Below are 26442 nucleotides of genomic sequence, written 5' to 3'. Positions count from 1 at the left end.
ACCCACCTCCGCGGTGCCCTGCCCAAGGGCCTGGAGGGGAAAGCTGCACGGTTTGAATGCAGAGGAAACAACAGGTAAGCAGCGCTGGATGCAGAGGGGACACAGCAGAGAAGGAAGCAGCAAACAGAGAAATCTGCAAGGACACAGAGAGCTGTAAAGGCCCCCAGGTGTTTCAGGGCCTGGCCACAGCCCCTGTGACCGGCTGTAAACGCCAGACACCACTCCGAGGCTGCGGAGGGGCAGGAGCCGGGAGCCTTTGAGGTCCTTCCCCGCACAGCCAGGGCAGCTGTGGAGCCGGGCGGTACCCAGAGGTGCACGGCGCAGCTGGACCCGCACCCCACCCACGCCGCCTCCGCATTCGCCCCTTGTCCCCACCCCGCCCGGTGCTGTGTCCCCACCCCGCCCGCTGCTCTGCTCTGTCCCCACCGCGCAGGGCAATGCGAGCACCGCCGGCACAGGCGCAGCCTGGGGCTCCCCGCAGCCGGACTACATCTCCCGTCATGCTCGGGGCGGTGCAGGCGCGGTCGGGGCTGCTGGTCGCGGCGAAGGGAGCTGCTGGGTCGCTGCCACCGCCCGGGTGAGAGGGGAGCGGCTGCCGCGGGCGGGGGTCGGGAGCTGGGGCCGGAGGGTGCCCGGGAGCGCTCGGGAAGCGCCGAGCGATCCTTGCGGGGGTGCCGGGGAGGGTGTTGGGGGTAGGGGCGCAGCCCTCCGCCCGCTGCCACAGCCCGGCGGGAGCCCGGCCGGAGGGGCCGCGGCGGCGGCGGCGGGAGGAGGAAGAAGAGGCTGGGTGGGCGCTGCGCTGTGGACCCCAGAGGCTCAGCGGGGAGGGGTGCCTGGAACCTCGGTTCGGTTTCCGGAGCAGGAAGGTCAGAGTTTGGTTAACGTGGAGCTGAAGGGCGCAGGGTGGGGTCTCAGCGGTGGGGAGTCCCTGCCCCCCGCTCCCGGAGGAGCTTGGGGGCTGAGGGGCCGAGAGGAGCGGGGAGTTTGGTGCGAGCGCTCGGGCAGTGGGTACTGGCTCGGATTGTAGCCAGCATCCAGCTTCCATGTGAAATCTGAAAAGTGTAACTTTGCCTGACGATCAGGTTAGCATAACTCTTCCAGCTTGCTGTATGTGTTTTCCACACCTTTTAAAGATGCAGTTAATGGCACTTAATTACGGAAGAACGCTTTTCCGGTGCACCCGTGGTTGGCGGAGGGTTTGTGCGCTGACACCGGTGCTCCCGGGGAGGCTGCACCGGGCCCGCTGTGCCCGCACGGCTCCAGGTGTCCCCTCTGCCCCCGGGACCCCTGAAAGCTGTCTGCGTGGTTCTTTGCGTGTAGGTGCAAGTGGTGTTGAAAGTAAGTGGTGTTTTAGAGAGGCTGCTGTATGCTTTCAATTTGCTCAAATATATTGAACGTACTCTCAAGAGTTGTTTTGTGCTGTGTCAGGTGTACAGAGTTTGAAAGAGAGTCTGTATTGTATGGGGGAACCTGAGATTGGGTAGTACTTGGGAGTTTCCTGTAACTAAGGTGGGAATGTAGTCAATTTCTTCTTCTACCCTGCTGTGACCTTGTAAGTTTCACTCCTTTTTTTGTAATGGGTACAAATATAGTAGTATTTCCGAGATTGCTCCGATAGCTTGTATCTGAGGTTTCTTTTTGACTGAGTCGCCTGTAGGCAGTGTCTCCAGGAAAGTCTGTTAGCCATATATCCCTATTGAAGTAAGTCCAGGTGTTTGATAAAAAAATTGCACCAAAAGCCTGCGTTTTCCTGGCCTGTCGGTAACTGCCGGCAGTGGCTCTGCCCTGTGCGCTGGGAGAGGAAGGGACAGCTGGGGTGGTGATCCCTGCACAGGAACTTCTCAGAGTGGGCACTACCTGTGGTAACGGGGATTTTTAGCTTGTCCCAGCCTTGTCTTGGTGATCACAACACCCACCCTGCAGGCAGTTTGTTGAGCACGCCTGGAAGCGTGGAGAGAGAGATGTGCTGGAATGCTTCCTCCTGTCCTGGGTGCAGGCTCCATCACCTTTGCTGCCAGATGGGTGCATCCATACAGCTCTGTGGTGTGGCCAGATGGTTCTCAATAACAGGCACATAGCAGTGAGTGTTTATGAGACAGTGCCAATTTGGCAGCTTAGCCATCACTCAGAGCACCTTCCTGCCAGGGAGCTGTGTCCTAGTTCTGTGTCGCTGTATACAGGCTGTATAAAAGAGCAAAGTGGGCTTTGTCTGGTTTCACCTTCCCTCTGATACAGAGGAAGACCTGGCAGGAGCTGGAAATAAAGGTGTTTTCAAATTTCCTTCACCATGAAAGAATCTTTATGGTCCATGTACTTACTCTGTAGTACCTGTCTGCTCCTCTTTACTCCTCGGGTCACTGCATGGACAACAAGAAGTTGTGGAAGCTCAGTTTGCCATGTATAAATAAACTTAGTGAACTGTTTCTTTGAACATTCTTTGAACAGAATGAAGCCTTGAGCTTGCTTTTGTGGGAAGGTAGCCCAGAGTGGCTATTCCATACTGCCCAGAAAGCAATTTACCCTGATAAAAACTGTAGGCAAAGATGAGCTGCCACCTGCTGGTTTCGTAAGTTTTGGGCTGGGGGATGTCTGCTGGTTTCGTAAGTTTTGGGCTGGGGGATGTCTGCTGGTTTCCTGGGAAGAAGAATATGGTTGTGTACCCTATTCCAGGCTGGAAATTTGTAAGGCTCAGGTGGATTTTTGAGAGATTTCCGCTAAGCAAAGGACCACTGGGTACTTCAGCAGAGTTATGGTACATCCAAAAACATCCAAAGGAACCTGCTGGGATTGCGGTATATTTATATTTATTAATTTTTCTTCTAGCTTTATTTACCAAAGATAGTTCTCTTAAGTGCAGCACATTCTTTGTGAACAGTTCTGTGTAATCTCGCACACTGGAAAATAAAATTGTTGCCATCATAGGGGTTCCCTGGGGAAATGCTCAGATTTGGCTCCTCCAGCTGGGATGGTCTGGGGCCCTGGCTGGTGCAGGAATGCTGACAGCCCTGCTCCGGACCCCCCTGCTCCAGACCCCCCTACTCTGGGTCGGGTTCACCCAGAGGCTGGGTGGAAGGAGGCTCCGAAGGACCAAATGAGATTAAAGTGAACTCTGCAAAAGTGCTGGCCAAAACCGGCTTGGTTTGTTTTTCATGATGTCACTTCTATTTTAAAACCCAAGTTACAGAAACCATTTACAGTGGACTTTAATTTTCCTGTGGGTAAGATATCTCTAAAGAGTTACTCCTCTCAGGGTCCCAAGAAATTGTGTTCTTAAGTATAACACAATTCCTGGGGGGTAAGTTTTTGAAAGTAAGTGGGAAGCTAGCTAGTTTTGGAATCTTTTGTTTTTTAAAAAGTACACTTTCAGAGAGGAGGAAATGATTATTTTAATTTGTAGATAAGAGGTACATGGAAGTTGTTTGACAGTCCTGGATGAGACAGGAGCTCTGTCTGTTTGACAGACTTCTGGGTGAGCCAGGAAATTATAGAACGATCTCAGGTAAAGTTACTGCTGTCTTCTAATTTCTTTAGCTGTTTATTGGTTTCTCAGGTAAAGGAATAATGGCAAGATTTTTGTTTCTCTGTGGTTTCCAGCAGAATATCTTCATTGCTGATTTTTCAGCTTCTCTTCAACATCTCTATCTCAAAAATCTCTATTCAACAGGGAATAGAAATTTGATTGGAAGTAATGACTTTGTTTCCATTTCCCTAAATGTTTCTCATGTGACTATGAACTTGATAGAGTGAAAAAGTTATATATTGGAAAAAAAGTTTGTTTCCTATATAATGTTTTCATTGTAAGGCTAGGAAGGATTCCTAGAAGAGAAGTAGCTCTGCTCATCAAAAAAGTGCAAAGTATTTGTGAAGCCAAAATTGATGGTTACAGTTTTGCCTGTGATTTTGCAGGGAGATATGCCACAAATATGCACGGTCTAAATAACTGCTGCTTCTAAAAGCTTGTCATTTGTTATGCATGTCCTCTTTTTCTTCTCTATGCTGCACTGCTACAGTGAGTGATGGAAAGCAAGCAGAGTACCAAAGGTGTGATGGGAGGTGAAGGGGCTTGTTTGATCAGTTGGCCTCTGAGCCCTTTGTAGGCAAAGAAAATTCCTGACACCATTTTAAAACCTGGTTTAACATGTAATATACATGTGTCATATATGCTGTTGTTTCTTTTGTAGGGAATGTTTCTGAAAGTCATGACCAAGCAGTCTGTGTGGTACAGACATGCTAATCAGTGCTACCATAACAACTTTTCCGAGATGTTAAGTATGCTTTCATATTTAAAATGTACTTTTGATAAGTATCAGAAAATAAGTCCAAACCCCCTTACATTTAAATTGCCAGGCCACACATGACACTTGTTGAAGTGAAGACTCAGCTACAGAAATAGTGGGATTTTTTACTCTGCTGGTTTTTTTTCATGTTTTTTGTGTGTGAACATGGTAGCTCAGGGTTAGAAATGGCTACTTTGATCATATTATCCAAGCAATGAGACTAAGGGTTATGACCTGAACATCAATGTATTACAAAGGATGAGTAGTTTTCCAATATAAAGCATATCACTGCAATAAATAAAAGGTAATTAATTCTGAGTGACAGCGTTTTGCCACAATTCATAGAGAGGAAAACTTGCCTAAGTGAATGTAATGGATGGTTATGCAGTGCTCCTCTCAGAGTAAGAGGAGCATTGTTCTGCAATATGCTAACTATTCTGCTCCTTATAATTACCTATTAAAACTACACCTTTTAATATTTGAATACAAATGGGCATGCAGAAATGTGGTAAATAGCAGCGTGTTGATGTAGGGCTCAGTGCAGAGTGGTCACAAACAATGCTGTGTAATTGGCTGCAGGAAATGTTTTCCTCCTGTGATAGCTGTAATGGCTGAAGCTGTAAGGAAGGGCAAAACATTAAGGCTCTAGGAATGAGGAGTTTGCATGCAGATGGTGTGGCATCTGCTGCAGCTATCATCTGATTGTCCTGCAGCTGTTATGTACCTGGAGAAACAAATAGCAGGGACTATGAGAACTGCAGGAGGTGGCACAACAGACCATGGACACTCCTTTACTTTTGGAACAAGGCTTTGAGAACACAGGTGTAGTACCCTCTGGGTTTTCTGCAGCTCTCTAGCCTCTTGCAAAAAGGTTCAAGCTCTTCAACCAACATGATTGGTTTTAGTTCAGAAGAAGCCAGGCATTGTTCCTTTGATGTAATTTACCATGAAATTGAGACTTTTCCTTGTTTTTTGTTGTTTGAGAGAACTTTACCTCAGCTGGTAGTTCAGCTTTGGAATTGTGTCCTATTGGTATGAACTGTGACTGACAAGTAAACTCTAATGCTTGTAGTGGTAATACTTTTTAAAAGCAGATATTCTGAAAATAGCTGTAAATATATCAGTCATTCAGGTATAGATTGGTTGGATTCCTCATTCAGTTGGTAGGAACTGAAAATTTACCATTCTTGCAATAACAGTTGTTAAAAACAGGTTTTACTTTACAGGTAAACTTGACAGAATACTGTGGGTAGCTTCAACTTGAAGCTAGAATTTGGCTGAACAAAAGGAGAGTCCCAGAACATTTAACAGAAAAATGAGCAAAACTAACTTTTCTGCTTCAACAGTTATGATTAACTTTGTTTTTTTCCAAGCTAACTGCTCAAAAGTGGTGACTGTTAGGAAAAAAAAAAAAAAGATTCCCTGTGCTCTCCTTGTCCATGAGAAGTACTGCATAGACTGTACATCTTTTGAAGGATCCCAATTTGCCTGAAGTATAATAGTTACTGAGCAGTTTTGCAATCTGTTCTATATTTATAGTATTTTTTGGAAGTAGGATTGACTGGAATGGTGCTACTTTAAGTGCTGTATTCCCTGAGCTTTTCATCAAGGTATTTTAATTTTCCTTGCACAGAGCAGAATGTTACTTCAATGGCAGTGCTATAATTATCTCAGAGGCAAACTTCCTTTGTTCCCTCTGTAGTTAATACACAGGGATATGAGTCAGTAATAACCAATCAGTGGGGTGTAGTGAAGTTCTACTTCAAACAGCAGCAACAAAACTATCTGCACTCTTCGTCTGTCTGCAGTATCTGTACAACTGGTGGAGTTCAGCTGGGCTCATAAATACTGGGTAGAGCTGGTATCTCCTCCGTTTCACCCCACAGACTGCCCTGTTCTTGTCTGGAAAACTGGGTGCTGGCTTTCAGCTGAAAATATATCCAGCTTAGTGACTGATGGCAAGGGGAATGGCAAGAGGGGTTCTTGTCACTAAGGAGCAAGGTGTAGGCAGCTTCCAGGTTCTCTCTGTTGTAGGATAGCAGATAGATATGAATGTTAGCTAGATGAAAATATTTCCCTTTCAGAGATGTGTTTGAAGGTTGAAGATGTTTTGTAGATGGGTTATTTACCTGAACTGTGGTTATTTCCTTTTAAGAATTTTTAAAGTTTTTTTTTTTAAAAGATCTGCTGAAGAATAAAGCTTTGTGTTTGAAGTGTTTGAGCAACTTGTTCCTGCCCAAGTCATGACACTCCCGTTTCGAAAGGACTTGGACAAGTACAAAGATCTTGATGAGGATGAGATTCTTGGCAAACTTTCAGAAGAAGAGCTGAAACAACTGGAAACAGTTTTGGATGATATTGACCCTGAGGTAGGTATTAGTCAAGAGAAGTTTTATCTTTTTTCCTTTGTTCAGAAACTAGGCTGAAATAAATTGAGACGGGTTTTTTTTTAGTTGTACTTTTGGACAGAGTTTTGTCCTAGTCTGTTATTGATCTTGCATACAGATAAATATGTGTATATAATGTTTCAACTGCTTGTTTCCTGTTTGCAACATGAATGCAACTGCAGTGGAGGAAAATGGAAGCAAGGGGTTGTCAGGAGAAGCTTTCTGGGATTTATTTATTTAAAAAAAAATGCTCTTTGTCATGTTCTGGAAAAGAAAGCTTATTAGAAGGGCTTGTTTAACTTTCCTGTTGCCAGTGCTGTCCGGTAAACAGCCCTTTTGCATCCATTTTTATTTTCCTGTTTCTATTGTTGGAGTGTGGTGGAGAGGGAGGGTGCTAACCTCTCTTAAAGATACCTGGACCTGTATTTGTTCCAGTACTGGTTCTGACTTCCCAAAAAGAAGCTAAATAATTACTCATCATTATGTCATCATGGGTTATTTTAAGAAGGAAAGTTTTAGCTTTCTGTCATAAGAAGTTGAGTTGATGTCTTCTACTGATACTGCAGCTAATTTCAAAGTCAAACACTCTGTTCTTGCTTAAATAGGACCAGGATGAAACTTATCTTGATGTTCAGGGATCTCTTAAGAATATTATAGTCACCTTTTATGTTGCACTGCAAGGTAGTCTTGATATTTAATTGGCTTTGGCTTTATTATAATGGAGGAGAACTGGCAAAAGTGGTTGTCTTGTATGTCAGTCTGAATTTCTATATGCTATATCTCTAATATCCTCAATTTTTTCCTGTTGTGTGTTTTGATTTTTTTTTTTCTTTAACTGGAATATATTTATGATAGCAAAAAAGCACCCCACCTTGTGTCAGGTAAGAAGTAGAAATACTCTGTTATAAATGTCGGACAGAAGGCAATTGTCTGAAAGACTTAGAAGCACGTGGGTGTAAGTAATGGAGGAAGCTGTCTCTTGCTGCAAGTCTAAACTGTAAATAGCTGAGTTTTATTTACTACTACTCATTTAAACAGTGTTCATTCTAGAAAAGACTAGCAAAGTAACCAGCATGTCTAGTGCTGGGAGCTACAGTACTTAAAGAATTGCTTCGGTCCTATTGGGAGCGCAGTTTAATGACAGCCTTGGTGTGTAATTAATAGATTACCTTGTGCCCCAAAAAAGGACGTTGGCATGGAATCCAAGATTGCCTAAAAAGGGTGATGTATCAGCTTCAAGCCTTCGGCAGAGGGAGAAGGAGGAGGGAAATGAAACCAAGCAGGTGCTCACTCAGCCTCCCCCCTTTGCTCCGTTTTGTTTTGCAGAACGCGCTCCTGCCTGCAGGCTTCCGGCAGAAGGACCAGACTGCCAAAAAGGCCTCAGGGCCCTTCGACAGGGAACGGCTCCTGGCGTATTTGGAGAAGCAGGCTCTTGAGCACAAAGACAGAGAAGACTACGTGCCTTTTACAAGAGAAAAGAAAGGTAAGAGCCACCCTTCCTAGTGGAGGTGGTTATCAAATAAGTGGATTCGCCAGAACGCCTGTGAGCCAAAGTTCATTGGAGCAGCTCTGGTGCTTTGGAGCTCACAGCATTCCCAAACCAGTCCCCTTCAAGCATTTTGTGGGGCTGGGGCTGGTTGTGCTGTTTGCATGTAGCACAGGAAGGAAGCAGGGCTCAAAGATTTTAAGAGTAAGTCGGTTTCAAAGATTTCAAATGCAGAACTGGCCCTGATTTGTGTCAATAATAACAAATGCCCTTGTGCCTGTGGCTTATGCCCTGTGGGGCTGACTGTACACTGCAGTTTGTAATACTGTGTTGAAAGTAAAAAATAGCAGTGGGATGATGGCATGCTAGGTGCTTAATAATGTTCAAAGGTGCTGTAGGCTGATGAGGCTATGCAAGCTGTGTATGCAGTCATGTTTTCTTTCTAGTATCCTTATTAAGAAGTTTAATAAGATGGCATAGTTATTATTAACCAAATACGTAGTTAAAATCACAAAAAGCTTTAAAATCTGTCAGTGTTTTGTGGTCTAAAAACCATGGATACATTGACTCAGTGAGTGGGAATGATATTAAAGCTTGGGCTTTTAAATCTTTGTTCTGTGTCTATTCTTCTGGGTGACTTGATATGAAGCATTTTCTTTTCAGGAGAAAATTAAAAAAGAATGTGCATCTTAAATATTATAAGAATGGATTTATTTATCTTTTTCTCACAAGACAGGAGATTCCAAATTTGTTGTGCCTTTCTAAGCACCAGTAGTGCTTAGTATTGGAACAGAATCTGTCCCAGTAGAATAGGACAGAAACTTCCAGTCTTGCTGCTACAGGTACCTGACTGCTACAACCTACATTCAGTACTTTGTGATATCCTTAGCTTGGATGTTCTTAGAGATCCAGTCAGCAAACTCCCATTCTCCTGTCAGCTAAGGAGAGTGAGTCCCAGTTATCATCTCTCAACAGAAGTGGTGTTAAAATACACAAAGAAGGCAAAACTAAGGAAGCAGTACATCATACACACTGTAGCACATTATGAGGCCACAATCTCACTTTTGCTCCAAGGAAAAGAGAGAGACACTCCGTGGTCAAGTAACAGCTCCCTGCTGCAGGCAGAGAACATGCAAATACCCCCAACAAAATTTCCACTGAACATAACCACAATTACATATACAAGCTCAACAGATGAGGGCTCAAGTTTGAAATGAGCAATGATTCACAGCAGAGAACTAAGCAGACTTAAAGGGTTTCAAACCCTTAGGAAGAGAGCCCTCATGGTTCCACTGCTGCTGGCAAGTACCTGTCAGTCCCACATTTGACTCTGTAGTGTGATGCTGCTTTCTCCTCTGTTGTGCTTCTGGGGTGACTTATTTGCTAATGTATGTTGGAGGCAGCCTGATGTTTTAACATGAATGAGTTCAAGTCTATTTAGACCACAGAGCAATTTTGGGGACTCCCTTGCAGGCTGTCTGGGTTGTACACTGCTCCTTCAGGGGCTGAGGCTGGGCCATGGGGACTTGCTTCCTTTAGTGCTTGCTTCTCTACGGAGTACTGATGCTTAATTCAGGTAGGTGGCTCTTTAAATTCAGCTTATGTATACATGCACAGGGCAAAGCTGTTTGTTTGGGTAGATAAAATCTGTGAGAATCATGTAGAAAAACAAGGAGACAGCTTTAATGCAGATCTTAGTCAGGAAAGATCAAATGTCATTTCCTTTATGTAATGAAGTATTACTAAATGGCAGTCTGTCTGGATGTTGCAATGTGTCATACCAGTTTAGTTAGTAAAATTTCCTGTACCTCTTAGGAAAAAAAGGAGTTGCTTTTTAATGACTTTTTTACCATTTGTTTCAGTACCACAGAAGAGGAAATGGTACTAAAAATGAAATGTAGCTTATTTGCATTAAAATTCACAATTGGAAATGGATGTTCAGTATGAAAATTCATGCTCTGTTAAATGAGCAAGAAGGCTAAGCTCACGTTGTAGATGGTGAGGGATTTATTTTCCCTTTCATTTCCCCTCATGAGAATGTTACAGTTCAGTTTTGTCTTGCTACAGTTTGTAGCTGTTTTGCCCAACAATGGCAAACCTATGTAACTCAATCTTCTCAATTTAGAAATCATTATCTAGATGTAAAACTTGGACAGAGTGGGGAGCAGAACTTAATACTTGTGTAGGATGATTTTTATCTAGAGAGAGCTCTTATCCTAATGTGCTTTCTTATTAAAAAAAAAGAAAGCAAATAAACAGCTAAACTTGTGTGTAATTTTAATTTGGCTAAATAAATGGAGAAACACCAAAAATTGTGGGATAGGAGTAGGTAAAAATCTTGCTTGATTATCCTATGAATTCAAAAGAAAACTGACAGTTGTAACTTTCTGATCTAGAAGTTTTGGGGGGAGAAAGAAAGATTGGAGTTGCAACTGTTTTCTTGGTACCATTTGTGTGAGTCAGGTTTTTGAGAAAATATTTGTGTGTGCCTGTCTGGTCTAATTGCTCCAACTTAGTCTGATTATTCATTTCATGGAGTAAGAAGGGGAAAAAAATCCATCTTTCCTTTTCCTATTTTAGTAGAACTGATATCCAGAGACTGGTGATTTGAACTGCAGGCTTATCAAAGAAGCTTACGCTGGGTTAATTTTACACATCCTGGCTTGCTGCTTACTCTGGTGACCTTGTTTCCCTACCACAGTGTAAAGGAAAATCCCCTCTTCTAGTTCTCTTAAGTACTTTATTTTGATGCAACTTCATCAAAACAGTGCTGCATTTTTTTCACTGAGAGATGACATGATATCCCCAAACCTTTGAAAATTTTTTTTGCTGTGTGCTCTGATGTGTAAGATCTGAAATGATGTCAAATGTTGAGATGTAGTGCTAAAGAAATGTGAAGATTATCAGTTCCTAAGTTATATTCTGTTGCATTTTCCTGTGCCTGATTTTATTTCTAAAAGCATCCTTAAAAACATACTTTGTTTTTAAACATGACTTAATGACTCAAGTTGCATTCTGTTCCAATTAAATACTGACCCATACAGTAAACCATTGTTCAGTAGATTCATGAGAGCAATGTGGTAATGATTTCAACAAATCTGGCTTTGTCTCAGCCTGTGTACATGAGCATGACATAAAGATTTTACAAGGCATGCTGCAAGGAGGAGGATCTCTCTCTCTTCTAAGCAGGGAAGCAGGGCTTCAGTCCTGCTCTGTTGCCCTGGAGTGTGTTCTGTGCATCTGACCAAGGCAGCCCAATGCTCCTCGCTTCTCTTGGGACAGTAAAAGATGAGAATTATTGCATCTGAGGAAAACATACTGAACATTATTTCTAACATTTGTGCTGTATAGTGCAAGCATAGGCAAATTCATATGTAAATTAAGCTTTGCATTTCCAGCCTTTATGCTCTCCTGGTCATGGCTTTCTCTTCTGTGCTCTGCCTCTGTATTTCTTATGGGGTATGTTTTTTCTGTGCAGGTTTGCATTTCATGTAACTTCTACTTTAATGTTGTTGTTTGGTTTGGGTTCTTTGCTGCTCTCTCACCCAGAAAATGTTGTTAGGCTGAAATTGTAGCCACATGTCAAGAGCTCTTTTGGTGCTGCCCTGCTCAGCTACTGCTCTGGGTCCCCATTTGCTTTTGTTGCAGCAGGATTTGGGATGCTGTGTTCTTTGTTTGGCTTTCAAACACTGGTCTTTAAAGGTAGTGTGTTACAGGTTCTAAAATGAAGCTAATATCCTACAGGAGCTTTGGAGAAACAACTTGTCAAATTGACATTCTCCATGTAAGACCACTGGAACAAAATAACATTTGATGCTCCAGCCTTAATGTAAAACAGTTTTTTAACTTGCTGCTATGTCCTCTGCAGCTGGATAACAAAGAACAGCACTGTTTCTACAGTAAGACTCCAAGGAAGTCACTTTTAAGTTGAATTTAAAAATAAGTATTAAATTGTGCTTACAAGCAAATTGATGAACCTGTTTGTCACCTGGTAAGAATTGGTGAATGATGAATTATGTATTATGTCCATTTCAGGACTAATGAAACTTTAAGGAACACGAGATGTAAGGAATATATCAGATGTTGCCCACCCTTCTTCATAAAGTCACTGTTGAGATGAGCTTGTGTTCAGTTGTCTGCTGGTGACACTTGATTAAGTTGCTGCCAGCAGGACTGCAAAGTGGATTTTAGATTTCTGATTTGCACATTATGGCCACTTGCTGCCTGCTAGCATGGGGATAGGACTGCAGGACATGAGAACAACACCAGTTACATGCAGGGCATGGCAGCTCTGAACAGACCTGATACCTGCATGATTTTCAATACTACTTTAGATGCTATGAATCTGTGTGTGAAATGTTTTGGGCACTTCAGCAGACATCATCTAGGATTTTCTGCCTTTTGAGCAAGACTCTTGTGTGGAAGTTGGAATGGCAAGTCTGCTCTGTAGCAAAGAAAGCCTGTGAATTAATCCTGACATGGGCATCATGTAGCTGAAGGCACAGAAGGACTGGCTGTGTGCTGATTACACAAATGATGTGAAACCTCTCTGAGATTTGCCTCTGTGCTGTACTGCTTCATCTGTGCAGTGTTCTTGCTGGCTGAAAAGGAGGATGTCATGTTCCTTCGTGTGATCTAATCTCGGCTGTTTGGAACCATTCCACTTTAGGGTTGAGAAAGCTATTCATCTCCTGGGCTGCACAGATGTGTAGTTCTTATTTATTTATTAGTGTATTTATTTATTTATAAATGCTCCCATTAGTAAGGGGGAAAGGGATTTACCAAACTGTCTTGGCAGCAGTTATATCACCGAGTTAGATCATTGTCCCCAGAGACACAGGGGTCTTGCCCTTCTTGAAGTGAGTTTGTTACAAGAAGTTGGGAGTGGGGAAGGAGGAGCTGCTTCCCTATGTGCATCGGAAACCTCAGAACTCTGGGCTAGAACAAGATGAAACCATTGAATGAGAGATTATATACACAAGGCTGTGACCTGTTTAATAACAAAAACTGCTACTGACCTAATTCATGTGACTGAGTTGACTGCAATGAGCATTTATGGAGGGGAGCAGCTTTTAATATTTTTACTTCTATAAAAACTGAATATACTTCTCACTTTCTTTAGGTTATCTGTAGAGTCAAAGCATATATGGATAAATTAAGTCTTACTCTTAGGAAGCAAATGTTTAGAACCAGAAGTTCCTAGCCTATGCGTTTAAGAATTATCAGGAAAAGTAAATTTTCTTGTAATCAGACAGGAGGCTGATTACATTGAACACATTTTTACAAAGTTACTTTTAATTGAGATCAGTTTCCTCCTCCTGCTGGTTGCCTGCTGCACTGATGCAAATCACACTTCCCCTCTCTCCTTCCTTGTTCTCGGAAATCCACTTTCTTACCAGGCTGTATTGCTGAGGGGAAAATGCAAACACAGCTAAGGAAAGGCTTTAGACCATATGTCCGCTATTCAGGGTGTTTCATGGATTCAAGAAAACCTGGTCAAATATTCTCATCTCTCCTAAAAATTACAATCTAAGTTGAAATTTCTTACCTCCCCAGTAGGTGATGCTGGTGAAAAAAATGGGGGTAGAAATATATTGTATCAAAATCTTAAACATTTACTACCTAAGCCTTCCATTTACAAAGGTTTTCTCTCAATCCTGAATCACCACAGTTTCTTTAGCACTGTCCATCAGACCTGAGATATGGGTGGTAATGGATGTCAGCTGCTTTCAGGTACTGTTTGTAGTCAGTACAGTTATGTAAGGAGATTTATTTTCTGCTTCTAAATATGGGTAATGACCATTTGTACAGCTTTCCAAAGAGATGGCAACCCAGGAACAAAAATACTGTGTTGCTAGCAACAGATCTTGGTCATCAGACTATGTTGTCAGAGAAAAACCTGATACATTTCTTTGTCATCTGTGCTAGTGATAATGCATTAAGTTATTTTTAAAAGAAAGTGAACCACAAACTATTACAATTTAGGGTGGGAATGTGGAGAGAGAGAGAGAGAGAGAGTGAGAAGTTGTATGGCTTTTGTTATGCCTGTGTCTACTGTGAGGCACAGGAGCTGACTTCAGGTATTGCTTCCCACAAGTGGTGAAAAAGAAGTCCTGCTTTGGTGCAATTTCCCAGAAATAAAACTGAAGCATCCTTATACGGTTTTTTTGTCACTGGGAGGTATTAAAAAATGCTAAACTTAGTCTCAGTTCAAACATGTAACAGGATACTCTTGCATGCAGCATGAGGAAAAAAACCCTTAAGCTCCTGGCCTCTGCCCAGCTGCTCTGATTGTGGTGCATGATGGGTTTGGGGTGAGCTGCTATGATTCATGTGTGGAAATGTTTTTTAGCTATGAATATGGAAGAGGGTGGTTTCCTGAATTAGCACTGGAACATCATAGGAAAGTTATCAACCCTATCCCAGGAAATAGCTACAGGAAGCTGGAGTCCCTTTCCCACTGCTCTGGCTGTTGTTAGCTCAGGCAACTTGGAAATTTTGAAAAACTTTGAATAGCTGCTGAGCTCAGACTCACAGTTTTCTAGTTGTAAATTGCTTCTGTCAAATTCCCTCAGTTTTGTTCTCTCATACAGTACCAGAGCTTTTATTTCCCACACTAATTTGTCCTGAGCATGAGCACCCTTTCCTCTCCTGGTTTCTTGCCCAGTGGTACACTTTGTTCTGAGAGACCAATGCTAAATCATTCAAATCTGAACTTTTTTTCAGAATAACTGTTCAAAGAGTTTTTTCGTATTCTGTTTTCTTATCCTAACTTTTTAGCTAAAGATATATGCAGGAATTATGCTAACTGCACAGACCTCTGTTTATAACTTCTGTCTCCTAACTTTTCCCATTACCTTCCTGTAGTGACTGAGAAGTTGGTACAGAGTGTGATGTTACTGCTGTTCTTTTTCTCATTGAACCATCTGTGACCTTCATAAGCACCATTTTAGAAAACAGTGTTATTGACAGAGAAATCCATTGATTTGCTTTGTGCTGTTCACAAACCATGGTTTTCTCAAGAAGCTTAGGTGCCTTCTTTTTACTTCAAAATAGAGTTAGCATCTGAAAGCAGAATTATTATATATGCTGTAAAACTACAGTGTATACACATGTCCATAAGTTCAGCTGATTATTTGACACTTGATTTCTCTGACACATCCAGTTTACAGTTCTACCTGGGTCTCTATCTCTCTTGAGAGGATACTGCAGTGTTTCTAAATCTTCTTCATGGGTTCTTTTTCCAGGCTTTTTAAAATGTATAATGGAGGCTTATATTTTACTTTCTAATCTTTATGAGACACAAGTATGATTGGAGCCATGGTACAAACTCCTGAAAATTTGGAATAAGTAACTTTATATTCCTGCTTATCTTCTTTCCTCATATCTGAGTGTAAACAACAAACAGAACAAACCTCATTCCTTTATGTTGTACTTGTTGCTCATCTCAGGATTTACTAAACATAGCGTATATTCCTTGGATACAGCAATTTAAAAATACATAGCTATGTAGTACAAAGTAACATCAAACTTTTAATTTTCTTTACTCCAGGAAAAATATTTATCCCCAAGCAAAAGCCTGTCCAGTCATACACAGAGGAAAAATTCACTCTTGATCCAGAGCTGGAGGAAGCTTTGACCAGTGCCACAGACACAGAATTGGGTGACCTTGCAGGTTAGTTCTTTTTGAACTATGAATGGGCTGGTGTGTATTTTAGACATGAGGAGCATGCATATTAATGTGGTGATGTATTTGCTATCTGAAATTGGATTATAGGAAGCTGTAGTTGTGATAGAAACCAGATCAGGTTATGTGCCAGTTTGCTTGTAGCATATGAACTGCACTGGATTGTGATAATCTGTAGGAAGGCAGGTTATTGTTGGCTGCCAAAGTTATCTGATTTTCAAGCTTAAAACCTTTAAAATAATTCCTCGGACTGGATGGGTTTTTTGTGTACACGACTGCTTTTGTCTTGCATATAAGAAGATGTTACTATGTGCCTCTATTCCTAAAGCTTCAGTGAAGAATTCTGTGACTGAACTGCACTTCTGCGTTTGATGCTTGAACCTGGTGAAGTCAAATCTTTCCCAGATGGGAAAGCCAACTAAAAAGTGTATAATTACTTACAATTTTTTCTACTTTCATTTAAATCATTAAGAAATTGAATGCTGTATTGTACTGATAACTGAGTGTTTTAGAAATATCAGCTATTATTTGAAGGAACTCTGCATCTGAACTGAATTAGTCAGGAACAGTAAAATCGTTTTTCTACTTTTTCTTTTCTTCCTTTTTTAGCTATACTGGGAATGTCCAACTTGATAACAAACAGTCAGTTCTGTGATGTAGTAGGAAGCAGTAATGGGATTGACAAAGACAGCTTCTCAAGTAAGTGTGTATATAAGTGCTAGATAAATTAGTTCTTTGTGCTGCACACAGTTGCTATAGCATTAACTATTGTCTGTTCCACTAGCATTCTTTATAAACTGTTCAGTCTTGCCTTGGAAATGTGCATGTCTGTAACATTGCTAATAGAGTTCTGGCAAAAGTGGAATTAAAGTATGTCTACACTAAAATCTATTCTGCACTTAAATTACATCTGGGAATAAAACTAGGCATAAACATCTATTTGTGGGATTTGGTTTCATGGGTTAGGTTACATGTTTGTGTTTGTAATTAAACTTACGTATTCTCTGAAAAAAGCTGTTGTGAAATAAAAGCAGAAAGGCTGTTGAAGACTTTTGGAAAACAATTGAACTTTATGGCTATTTGATCTATGTGGTCAGGAGAGGCTGGAATGCTTTTTGGGGTGGGGGAGAGCTATATAGACTGGTGAAGTCTTTAAATACAGTAAATACTTTGTGTGCTTATCTTTTACTTACAGTCAATGTGTGTGATCTGTTTGATTAAAATTAAATTCCTTACTTTTCAGATATAGTAAAAGGTGAAAAAATGTTGCCTGTTTTTGATGAGCCGCCAAATCCCACAAATGTGGAGGAGACTCTGCAAAGGATTAAAGATAATGATTCTCATCTTGTTGAAGTCAATCTAAACAACATTAAGGTAATTATGTGAGGGCTGCAGTAAATATGCTGCTTTTTCTCAGTAGATGACATTTTTAAGCTGCAGAACTCTGTAAGAGAGTATGATAGGCTTATTTTAAGTACAGCAGTCTTTCTGCTAAGTGCTACAGTGTGTGTAATCTCAGGAACCTGGAGCTAAACCCATAAGCTTGGGTTCTTTTGCCAAATGTGTATTTAAAAAGTCTTGGATTTTCTTACTGCAAGTCCAAATTTCTGTTTCTGCCAAGTTGGCTACAATTCCAGCAGGTCACTATCATGGAGTTAACCACTACTTTGAATCCTTTGTCCTCGATGAATTAACGAGTTCTCAGTTACTGCTGTTGCAAACAAGGTGGTTTTTGTACCTGGCATCCTTCTGATTCTTGTACAAAGGACCTGTCCCCAGTGAGGGCAGCTTCTGTTCCTAAGTGTAACAGCTGGGTTTTTAAACGTGGCTAAAACTTTTGTATGTTTGCATGAAAGAAAAGAGAACAATAGCACTCCTGATTTACAGTGCAGACAGCAGTGACAGGCTGCTAGCTGCAGCCTTGCAGTGTTGCCCTCACTAAAGAAAATAAAATACATGGTTTAAGGGAATTGTACAATAAAGAAATACTGGGCAAAATAAATGCCAGAAAAGGCAACAGAACAAGATTTCTTATGTAAAAGATGATTAAGGGAGTGGAACAACTCCCTTATGAGGGAAGGCTGAGGAAGCTGGATTTCTTTAGCTTGGAAAAGAGGAGACTGAGGGGTGACCTCATTTAATGTTTACAAATATGTAAAGGGTGAGTGTCAGGAGGATGGGCCAGGCTTTCTCAGAGATGACCAATGGTAGGGCAAGGGGTAATGGATGAAAGTTGGAGCCTAGGAGGTTCCATGTGAAAAAGAAAAAGCTTTTACACTGTGAGGGTCACAAAACACTGGAACAGGCTGTCCAGTGAGGTGGTGAAGTCTCCTTCTCTGGATGTGCTCAAAACCTGCCTGGATGAATTCCTGTGTGACCCCCACTAGCAGGTCCTGCTCTGGCAGGGGAATTGGACTTGATGATCTCTTGAGGTCCCTTCCAACCCCTAACACTGATCTGTGATGTAATAAAGTAAGAAATGTAGTAGAGATGACTGCTTTACAGAATTGAGACATTGGTGACTGCATCCTACATACACCTGTAGGGTTTTACCATGAGGCTGCTGGGGAGCAGTGAGAGGTGATATTATAGTCCCTTTTGCTGTAAAGTCTTTCAGATAAAGGAATAAGTTGAGGAGGAGGGGGTAAACTTGTGTATCTCATGAGAGTGAAATGCTATTTTTAATTCAAGAACATACCAATTCCAACACTGAAAGAATTTGCAAAAGCCTTGGAAACCAACACACATGTGAAGAATTTTAGCCTTGCAGCCACCCGAAGCAATGATCCTGTTGCTGTTGTAAGTACCCTTGCCAACATGCTTAAGTGGGGTGTAAGAGAAGTCAGAATGGAAAGAAAATTGCAAAGGATTGAACTGAATCCTGTTTTGATATTTAGGGATGAAAATTATTAAATTCTGTAGCACTGGAAAGTGTGTTTTCTATAACAGACCTTTGTTGTATCAAAGTTGGCTAATGATTACTAGTTGACTAATATGCAGCAATGCAGCAGATTTTCTCCAGTCCTTTCCCCCTGATTTTTCCTTTTGCTAACCTTTTTCCTGCTTTTTTTTCTTTTCCAATTGTTTGGTTCCCAGTGTTCATTCCATGAGCCAATGGTATATTCAAAATTAACTTTAAAAGAAGCATATTTGAGGACTAAAAAAGCTCGATCTTTCAACTAACCAGAGTTTTAGTTGAAGGAAGCTGTAGAATTACTTTTCTCTGATCACCTACCTACCAAAGACTGGCTAAAAGCATTGGCATATAAAGCATAATATTAGTATCTAGGTTGACACAGTTGAAACTTAAGTATTTGTCATTGATCCTGTTTTTCCTGTGTTGAAAGTAGTACCTTATTTGTTTGCAAGTAAAGAGATAAGAAAACTGCACAAACTTTTGCCAGGAAAGTCCTTCAATTTCTTTTAATTTCAGATTAGAAAGAAAACTAGTTTGAAAAATTCCATGAAATGAACAACTGAACATTTGTGAGCTTTGTCCCTGGTCAGTTAAAAAGTTCCTTTTCAGTAGCACTGAAAAGTTTGTAACAGAAAGCTAAAAATGGTTGTTTTCTTGGGTATGGTTTTGTTGTTTGGGGTTTTTTTGTTTGTTTTTTGGGGTTTTTTTGCATCGTGACTAAAAAATTAGAGATTATTTTTATGACAGAAAACCTCAGCAGGTACCTCTTCTTGTTTTCCTATTTTCTCAGAAATAAGACCAAGTAGACCAAGTATATGCTACTTCTATAAGAATGCTTTTAGCTACCTGCTGGTAGTGTGCTCAGAGCTTTGAATTTTACCTCATCTTATTAAATCTGTAGCCACAAGCATTTTAAAAGTCAGATCTTCTGTTTACAAATTAACCATATCTAATTCTCCTTTCACTTGACTAATGCCCTTTCTTTGGCCTTTACTTTAGCAGCTTGCATTACTCATTGTACACTGTGAAGGCTTACAAGATGGAATTGGTCCAATATGTTAATTTCAGACAATTTATATTCTGTGTAGCTTTTTAGTTTGTAACAAGAGAAAGGCAGGCCTTTTTTTGGCTAAATACTATTAAAAGGGGGAATGTAGATAATGGCTGCGTGAGGACTCACTTCAGCCTCAAATAAGTGAAACTTGCAAAGTTACTCCATGTTTTTGTGAACTACTGCTCCTATTGAACAAGTCAGAGGGAATGGTCATCACTGTGTCCTATGATGTAGCAAAATTCAGAAGTTTAATGATGCTTTCTTGCATTCAAAGGCTCTTGCAGATATGCTGAGAGTAAATACAAAATTAAAAAGCTTAAACATAGAATCAAACTTCATCACTGGAGTTGGAGTTTTGGCACTGGTTGATGCACTGAAAGACAATGAAACACTGACAGAGATCAAAATTGATAATCAGGTGAGTGAGATGGTGGTAATGCCATAATTAGAACCAGTCTTTCCTAGTTGACTGGGTAGTTTTAGGAAGCAGCTTGTGGTAAAATTCCTAAAGTATTTGCCTATTAAATATCTTAATCTTACCAATGACTGTTCTTAATATTCTCAGAAGTATCCAGTTGAAGTTGATTCCTGGTCGCTTTTGTGCTTGCTTGTGCTTTAAAGTGCACAAATGTATTTTATTACATTCTGCCTTTTAGTGTAAATAAAATGATCAAAGTGTTTATTGACTGATAGAATGAAGGTGTTCTGAACTCTTAGGGTGAGTACACATAAGCTCTGTTGTCTTAGTTTACCTTTTGTTTCAACAGAGGCAGCAGCTGGGCACACTTGCAGAAGTAGAAATTGCCAAGATGCTTGAAGAAAACACCAAGATCCTCAAGTTTGGGTACCATTTCACACAACAGGGACCTCGAGCCAGGGCAGCTGCAGCTATCACAAAAAATAATGATTTGGGTAAGACCTGTCAGTAAGAGAGTGACAGTTAAATGACTGCATGTGTGGCACAGCTGTTAAAGATGTCTGGGTTTCTGCTTTTCTGTTGACATAACTAGAATATGAAAATATGGGTAGATCAGTTTCAGATTTCTCCTGTGCTTTATTCCAACTCTTCTGTTGCTGCTTGATATTCTCCTTTGATTTTGTTGCACGGTGTTCAGGTGTATGAGTTGAGGAGTTTTAGCATAGTCTGGAACAAGAACACTGAAATTCCATGTGTTGTGGAAAATGGGGGTGGGGAAAGAATGGTTTTGCTTGTTCAGCTTTATTCAGTTAAGATTCATTGTTTCTTTAAAAGCAGTACTTGAAATTAATAGTGCAGGATGCCCTCTCCAATGCCAATAACACTCAGTTTCACTTAGATTGCTGGAGCAAAGAGATGGAATGTACAGAGGCTGGGACTGGGTTATCTGGGTATAATAATGTCAAATACTTGAAGCTTTGAACTACAAGATAACATGGTGCATCTGTTTAAATAGAATTTAATTTTAAAACTCCATTTAGTTAAGCTTGCGGCTTTAGATGCCTTGTGGTGAGAATTACACATCTCATCAGCATGAAGATGGGTCAAGCAGTTTAGTAGTAGTAGTAGTTGAGGAGTAGTAGTTGAGGAGTACCTGAGAGACAACTACATAGGAAGTTGGAATTTGCTTTAAAGATCTGCTTCCCCTTTGAGTAAATTTTAAAGTGGAGAAGAAGCTCTGAAAGAGGTGGGGGGAGGAGTAACAGAGCATGGAAGACACTCAGTAACTGCCCAACTGTTTCTCAGGATAGATTCTAAACCACTAATTACTATTTTTTTTCATCATAACACTTCAGGTGTGCCTGCTTTCTTTTAAGGTTTCTAATTTTAGTATTTGGTTGTTGGAAATCTATGTTTCTACTGATATCTTGCCTTTTTTTTCTTTGCTTTCTTAGTCTGGAGTATGCAAGTTAAAGTTTCTGCAAATACCTTTTCATCTCTTCAGCCCTGAAGCCACAGAGGCAGGTTACTCTGAATACCCACTTGGGTACTGAGCACTGAAAACAGATGTTCACAGGCTCTTCTTTCTGTCTTTGTACGTTTCTTCTCAACAAATACTCTGCATTTTCTTTCTCCTTTATGCTCCTTCCCTTTTCTTTGTCTGCACCTGAGTACAGTGTTCTTGTGTTGCCCAGAAAGCAGGTAGGGTAACTCCTGTCACTGGTAACAATCATTTGGATTCAAATGGAGATAAATGTGTGAGCTACTTTCCAAGTGAGCAGTAAAGAGTAAAATTCTAGTGTGATTTTACTCTGATTGTTTCTTTAGACCATATTTAAAGTTTTTCTTGAGAAAGGAAGAGGGAAGGTAAACAAAACTGCTTTCTCTCTGTTAGCTGTAAAGATAAGTCAAAGTGTAAAACACAATGGAGATGCCCTATGTAGTATCTAAAACCCCATCCCCATTTATTATGTCTGCACAGAAGATGAAAATAATTTGATGGAGAAAAAGACAGTATCAATTAAAAATAATAGAAATTCTGAACAGAACTCCAGGCACTCAGTCAGTCTTACCTATTCTGAAGTCTAGAATGCATGTAAGCTTTTAGGAGTTTTACTCAAATTTTTTTGCTCTTGCATTTTCTGACAACTGAATATTTTTTGTGAATAAATGGAATGCTTTAAGCTATTAAATGTGATGTCATTTTTTGAAAAGTGTATAAATCATACTAGATATGCTGTGAAACACTTGGACTGTTTATTTTGAGGTGATGTAAACTTAATTCCCTGCCACAAGAAAACTGGAAAAAACAACAACAACAAAAAAGTCCTGGCTAAATCTTCTTATGCAAACATAAAATTAATGTTTCCCACAAGCAATGCTTACTGATAAAGCTTATGCTTAAATGACAGGTAATACTAGATATTAATTACCTTAAGATGTACTACAAGAAGCTGTATGGCAAAGTAACCATTGATGTAGCAAAAAAAAAAAAAAAAAAAAAAAGTAGTTACAATGATAAAAGAGTAAAACTTGTTTGGTTTTTTTTCTTCTCATTTCAGTTCGCAAGAGAAGGGTTGAAGGAGACAACTAGCAGATCTTGGTGTCAAAATTTTATGGAGCTTTCAGGGATTGTCAGAGCATGCTCATCACCATGAGCTTTGGCAATCTTGGACTACATTTACCTGGGTTCGAAGGGAAAAGACTGGAAACCCCATTCCTTTAAAAGCAAAACGATGTTAATGGTCTGTTGGTAGGCATCACTTTTCAGATTGAAACACAGTAACTGCCCCAGTCTCTGTACCATAGGTTTTGATTGTTTTTTTAAGAAATTTTTTGTATTTCAAAATTTGGACTGTGCTTTCTACTTAAAATGTAATTACAAATCAGTGGTATGATTGCCTGTAGTCAAAGAATGGGACTTTCAAGATCACTGGGCTGGTAATGACCCAATTGAAATGTTTGTTAGAAAATCTGGGGGTGCTTATTTGTGTGGAGGGGTGTGTATATTCATGTAAACAATGCCTTAGTGATAAGGGGTTCTTCACACAACAGTTGGACCCATTGTGTGGAGCTGTTCAGCCTCGTTCCTATGCACTGAAGTCTTTCACAGCTGTCTTATTTGTATTTCTACTTTTAAAAAATTTTTATGAATTCTGTGGTTAAGTTTAAAGACATCCCTTTAAGCCAAACAAGAGTAAATTGGCTGAGGATTTCTCCCAAGAGATTTGAGGGACCTATGAAAAAGTAGAAGCCATGCAAAACCAAAACAAAACAATGAGGACTCTTTGCTTAATGATATTTTTTCTATTACACCTAAATCCTTGAAGTCTTTTTCAAAAGGTTGCTTAACTATATCTTGCTCTTCAACTGGATATGTTTTTAGACTGATTACATGTGTTCATCAACATTATTTAGTTTATAATCTTTGTTTAAAAGTCTTTATTTACATTCATAAGTATCAATTTCTTTTGAAGTAGTGGACATGCATTTGTTAAATTCTGCATTATTTTGTACAGGAAAAGCAGCCTGTACTGTAAAACCACTGTCCTAAGTTGCTGGGAAATGGATAAATCCCTTTTTTCAGGCTGTTGCATCTAGCAATTAATGCTTCGTATAAACCTATCATTTTTTAATCAAGCAATGAAGTAACAGTTTCAAGAAAGGATTTTTTTTTTCTTGTCTAGGTATGTCTTGGTGTTAAAACAGTACATAAAGCATGCAGAAATTAACCAAAATGCAGTGTCAAATCAGTATGGCATAGTAATTAAGTATTTAAAATTCCGTATCTAAGCAAACTAATAAGGCAACAAAAATCACTTCAACTTCTGTACATAATCATAGTAAACTACTCTGGAATAATATGAAAATCTAGGGGCTTTTTGGTGTGGGTGTGTTTGGGTGGCACTGTCCTAGTTTGCTCAATGCCATGAGATTGGAAACTCACAAAAATGTTGTAAAGAGCTACTGGGCTATATTTATAACAACAGGGAATTCAACTGACAGCTGTTTTGAAGGATATGGATAAAAGTATGGAGAGCATTTTTTGTATAGAAAATGTATTGGACTGAGATGTTTGCATCAGGCTGTAAAAACTTAACAGAGCAGCTCCCTGATGCTGTGCCCATGCTGTAATTTGCTGCAGGTCTTCTTTTGGATCTTCAAAACCAGACTTTATGCCCCAGTTTTACTGCAACCAAACAAAGAATTTTAAACTACGGTGCCTTCAGTGAGGATGTATATAGCTGGTTTATACTTATGGAAGAATATTTTTTTTCCTTTCAAAATCAACCTTTTATTACAATAAGTCATAAATGTGTGCTCTGAAAAGCAAGTCAGAATTAATTCTGTTAAAACCAAAGACTACACACACTATAACTTTGATACAACTAGAAGTGATCTGACTAGTAATAAATCTTGTATATTTTCAAGAACTTTTTAAATTTGAAATTTAAGTTCTTGCATGGTATGCGTTAAGTCACAAATTAGGTGTCTTTTTACAGGCAGTGCTGTATAAATGTAGCCAAAGCATGTAATGTGCTGAGTTGCCTAAAGCTATATTTACTTTTTATTTGCTAGGCACAGTAACATTTTTTTGTCAAAAACCAGGCTGTAATGTCTTCCTTCATTTGTTGAAGGGCTGCATGTTCATGGAATCTGTTCATATGATTTTATGATTAATTATTTGACCTTTATCTGACAAGATTAGGCAGTTATCTTCTTGATGATGAAGGTGAAAAATGAAATGCTCAGTTACAAAAATGATAGCCCAAAGCCCTTCCTTTATTAAATCAAGTTTCACTGCTTAATGATTTATATTCCAATCAAAGGCAGGGGCTTTTAACCTGCAACTCTCAGGTGTCCTGTCATAGATGATAGCAGTGGACGTCAGTAGCAATTTGCTTGTTGGCACTTTGAGGACAGGTGTCTGACAGGCTGGGCATTGAAAAAGTTTATTTTATTTTTTTAATCCGAATGGTTTTGGTCTCCAAATTGTTGCAAGGCTTTTGGCACAGTGCATGGAACACTTACAACAGTCACTTTTGTGCCTGCAATGTGTATCCTTTTGGGAATAAATTAAGGAATTCAGTCTGTAGCCAGGCATCACAAACAAAGCGAATGCTGATGTGGTGCTGTCAACTATCAAGTATAGTTTGATGATTTTTTTTGAGTGTGAAATGGGTATTAATTTCATAACCAGCTCCCATAAATACCATTAAAAGGTCGTCTTTCCAAAGGAGGTGATGCTTTTTATTTGTTGACTTGTCAGGCTTAATGCAGGAAGACCACATATGTTGATTCTGTTGGTTCTAAGCTAAAGCATGGAAACACAGCCTATATTCCAAAGCAATTATCTTTATGCTGTTGCATTTTAAAGAGAGCACCTCATTCTCTCTACACCTTGGGTAATACTGTTTGTAAGCTACAAACGAGTAAGTGTTCAATTTAAATTTCCATTGAGGAAACATGAATTGAATGTTCAAGCATATCAGCACTGTATGCTGTCCGATTGTAAACCAGTAAAAGTTTTGGATGATTACTGTACTGTATTCCTGTTGTGGTTTGGTTGTTGTGGGTGGTTGTTTTGAACAGTCTACTGACTTGGCTTCAGGTTGACCCGGGTGTCAAAACTTTGCTTTTTCTCCTCCGGTCAGAAAGCGAGTGACCAGATGGCACTTCTGGAAGCAAAGGGTCACTGCTGCCCCCCTCACCTCCCCACAGCAGCACCACACGGGTGTGCAGAGCCCGGGAGGGCAGTGACAGCAGTGTCCCCTCTGCTGGGGACATCCCTGAGAGCCAGGGATGGGGGGGATGTCAGGATGGGTGCTGCGGGGGGTTGTTCGGCAGGGAGGAGCCCGGGGGAACAAACTCAGCGGCCGGGGTCTTCCACGGGCGGGAGCCGAGCGTGTGCTGCTGGACACGGGTTCCCGGAGCCCATCTCCAAGACCTCCCTTCATCCCGGGGGCTGGGTCTGTCGGTACCGGGTTCTGTGGGCCCGGTCCGCTGGGCGCCTCTACTCTCCAAGCAGCGCGGAGCACCCGCACCCTCCCGTCCGAGGTGGGTGAGGAGGGAAGAGCTGAGAAGCAGCGGGTCGGGGGTCGGTCCCGCCCTTCAGCGCTGCCGCTTCCCCCGTTCCTCCCGGTCCCTCCCCGCCGCCCCGCCCTGCTCCCGGTCCCTCCTTTCCCCGGGGCCCTGCGGCGCGCAGCGTTCGCGTCA

General features: G+C 40.8%; 1 protein-coding gene across 9 annotated transcripts; it reads left to right on the top strand.

Annotated features, from left to right (window-relative positions):
* Window positions 1–25775, top strand: LOC103526896 (tropomodulin-3). 9 transcript variants are annotated; one of them, XM_030457093.1, is made up of 11 exons: window positions 13–74; window positions 4182–4269; window positions 6460–6646; window positions 7991–8147; window positions 15703–15825; window positions 16447–16536; window positions 17081–17211; window positions 18529–18636; window positions 20083–20226; window positions 20576–20720; window positions 22788–25775. In XM_030457093.1, the coding sequence occupies exons 3-11, from the start codon at window positions 6521–6523 to the stop codon at window positions 22817–22819; spliced, it is 1056 nt and encodes a 351-aa protein (XP_030312953.1). In that variant the 5' UTR covers window positions 13–74; window positions 4182–4269; window positions 6460–6520; the 3' UTR covers window positions 22820–25775. The 9 variants fall into 9 exon arrangements, with proteins under 9 accessions (XP_030312954.1, XP_030312953.1, XP_030312949.1 ...); XM_030457095.1 differs by lacking the exon at window positions 13–74 and adding an exon at window positions 1221–1338 and having other exon boundaries at window positions 4182–4264; XM_030457092.1 differs by lacking the exon at window positions 13–74 and adding an exon at window positions 1221–1338.
* Window positions 25776–26442: the final 667 nt, after the last annotated feature.

Source organism: Calypte anna, chromosome 10, assembly GCF_003957555.1.
Source record: "Calypte anna isolate BGI_N300 chromosome 10, bCalAnn1_v1.p, whole genome shotgun sequence".
Taxonomy (NCBI): Eukaryota; Metazoa; Chordata; class Aves; order Apodiformes; family Trochilidae; genus Calypte; species Calypte anna.
Note: the sequence above shows the minus strand (reverse complement) of the source record. Positions and strands in the feature narration are given on the sequence as shown.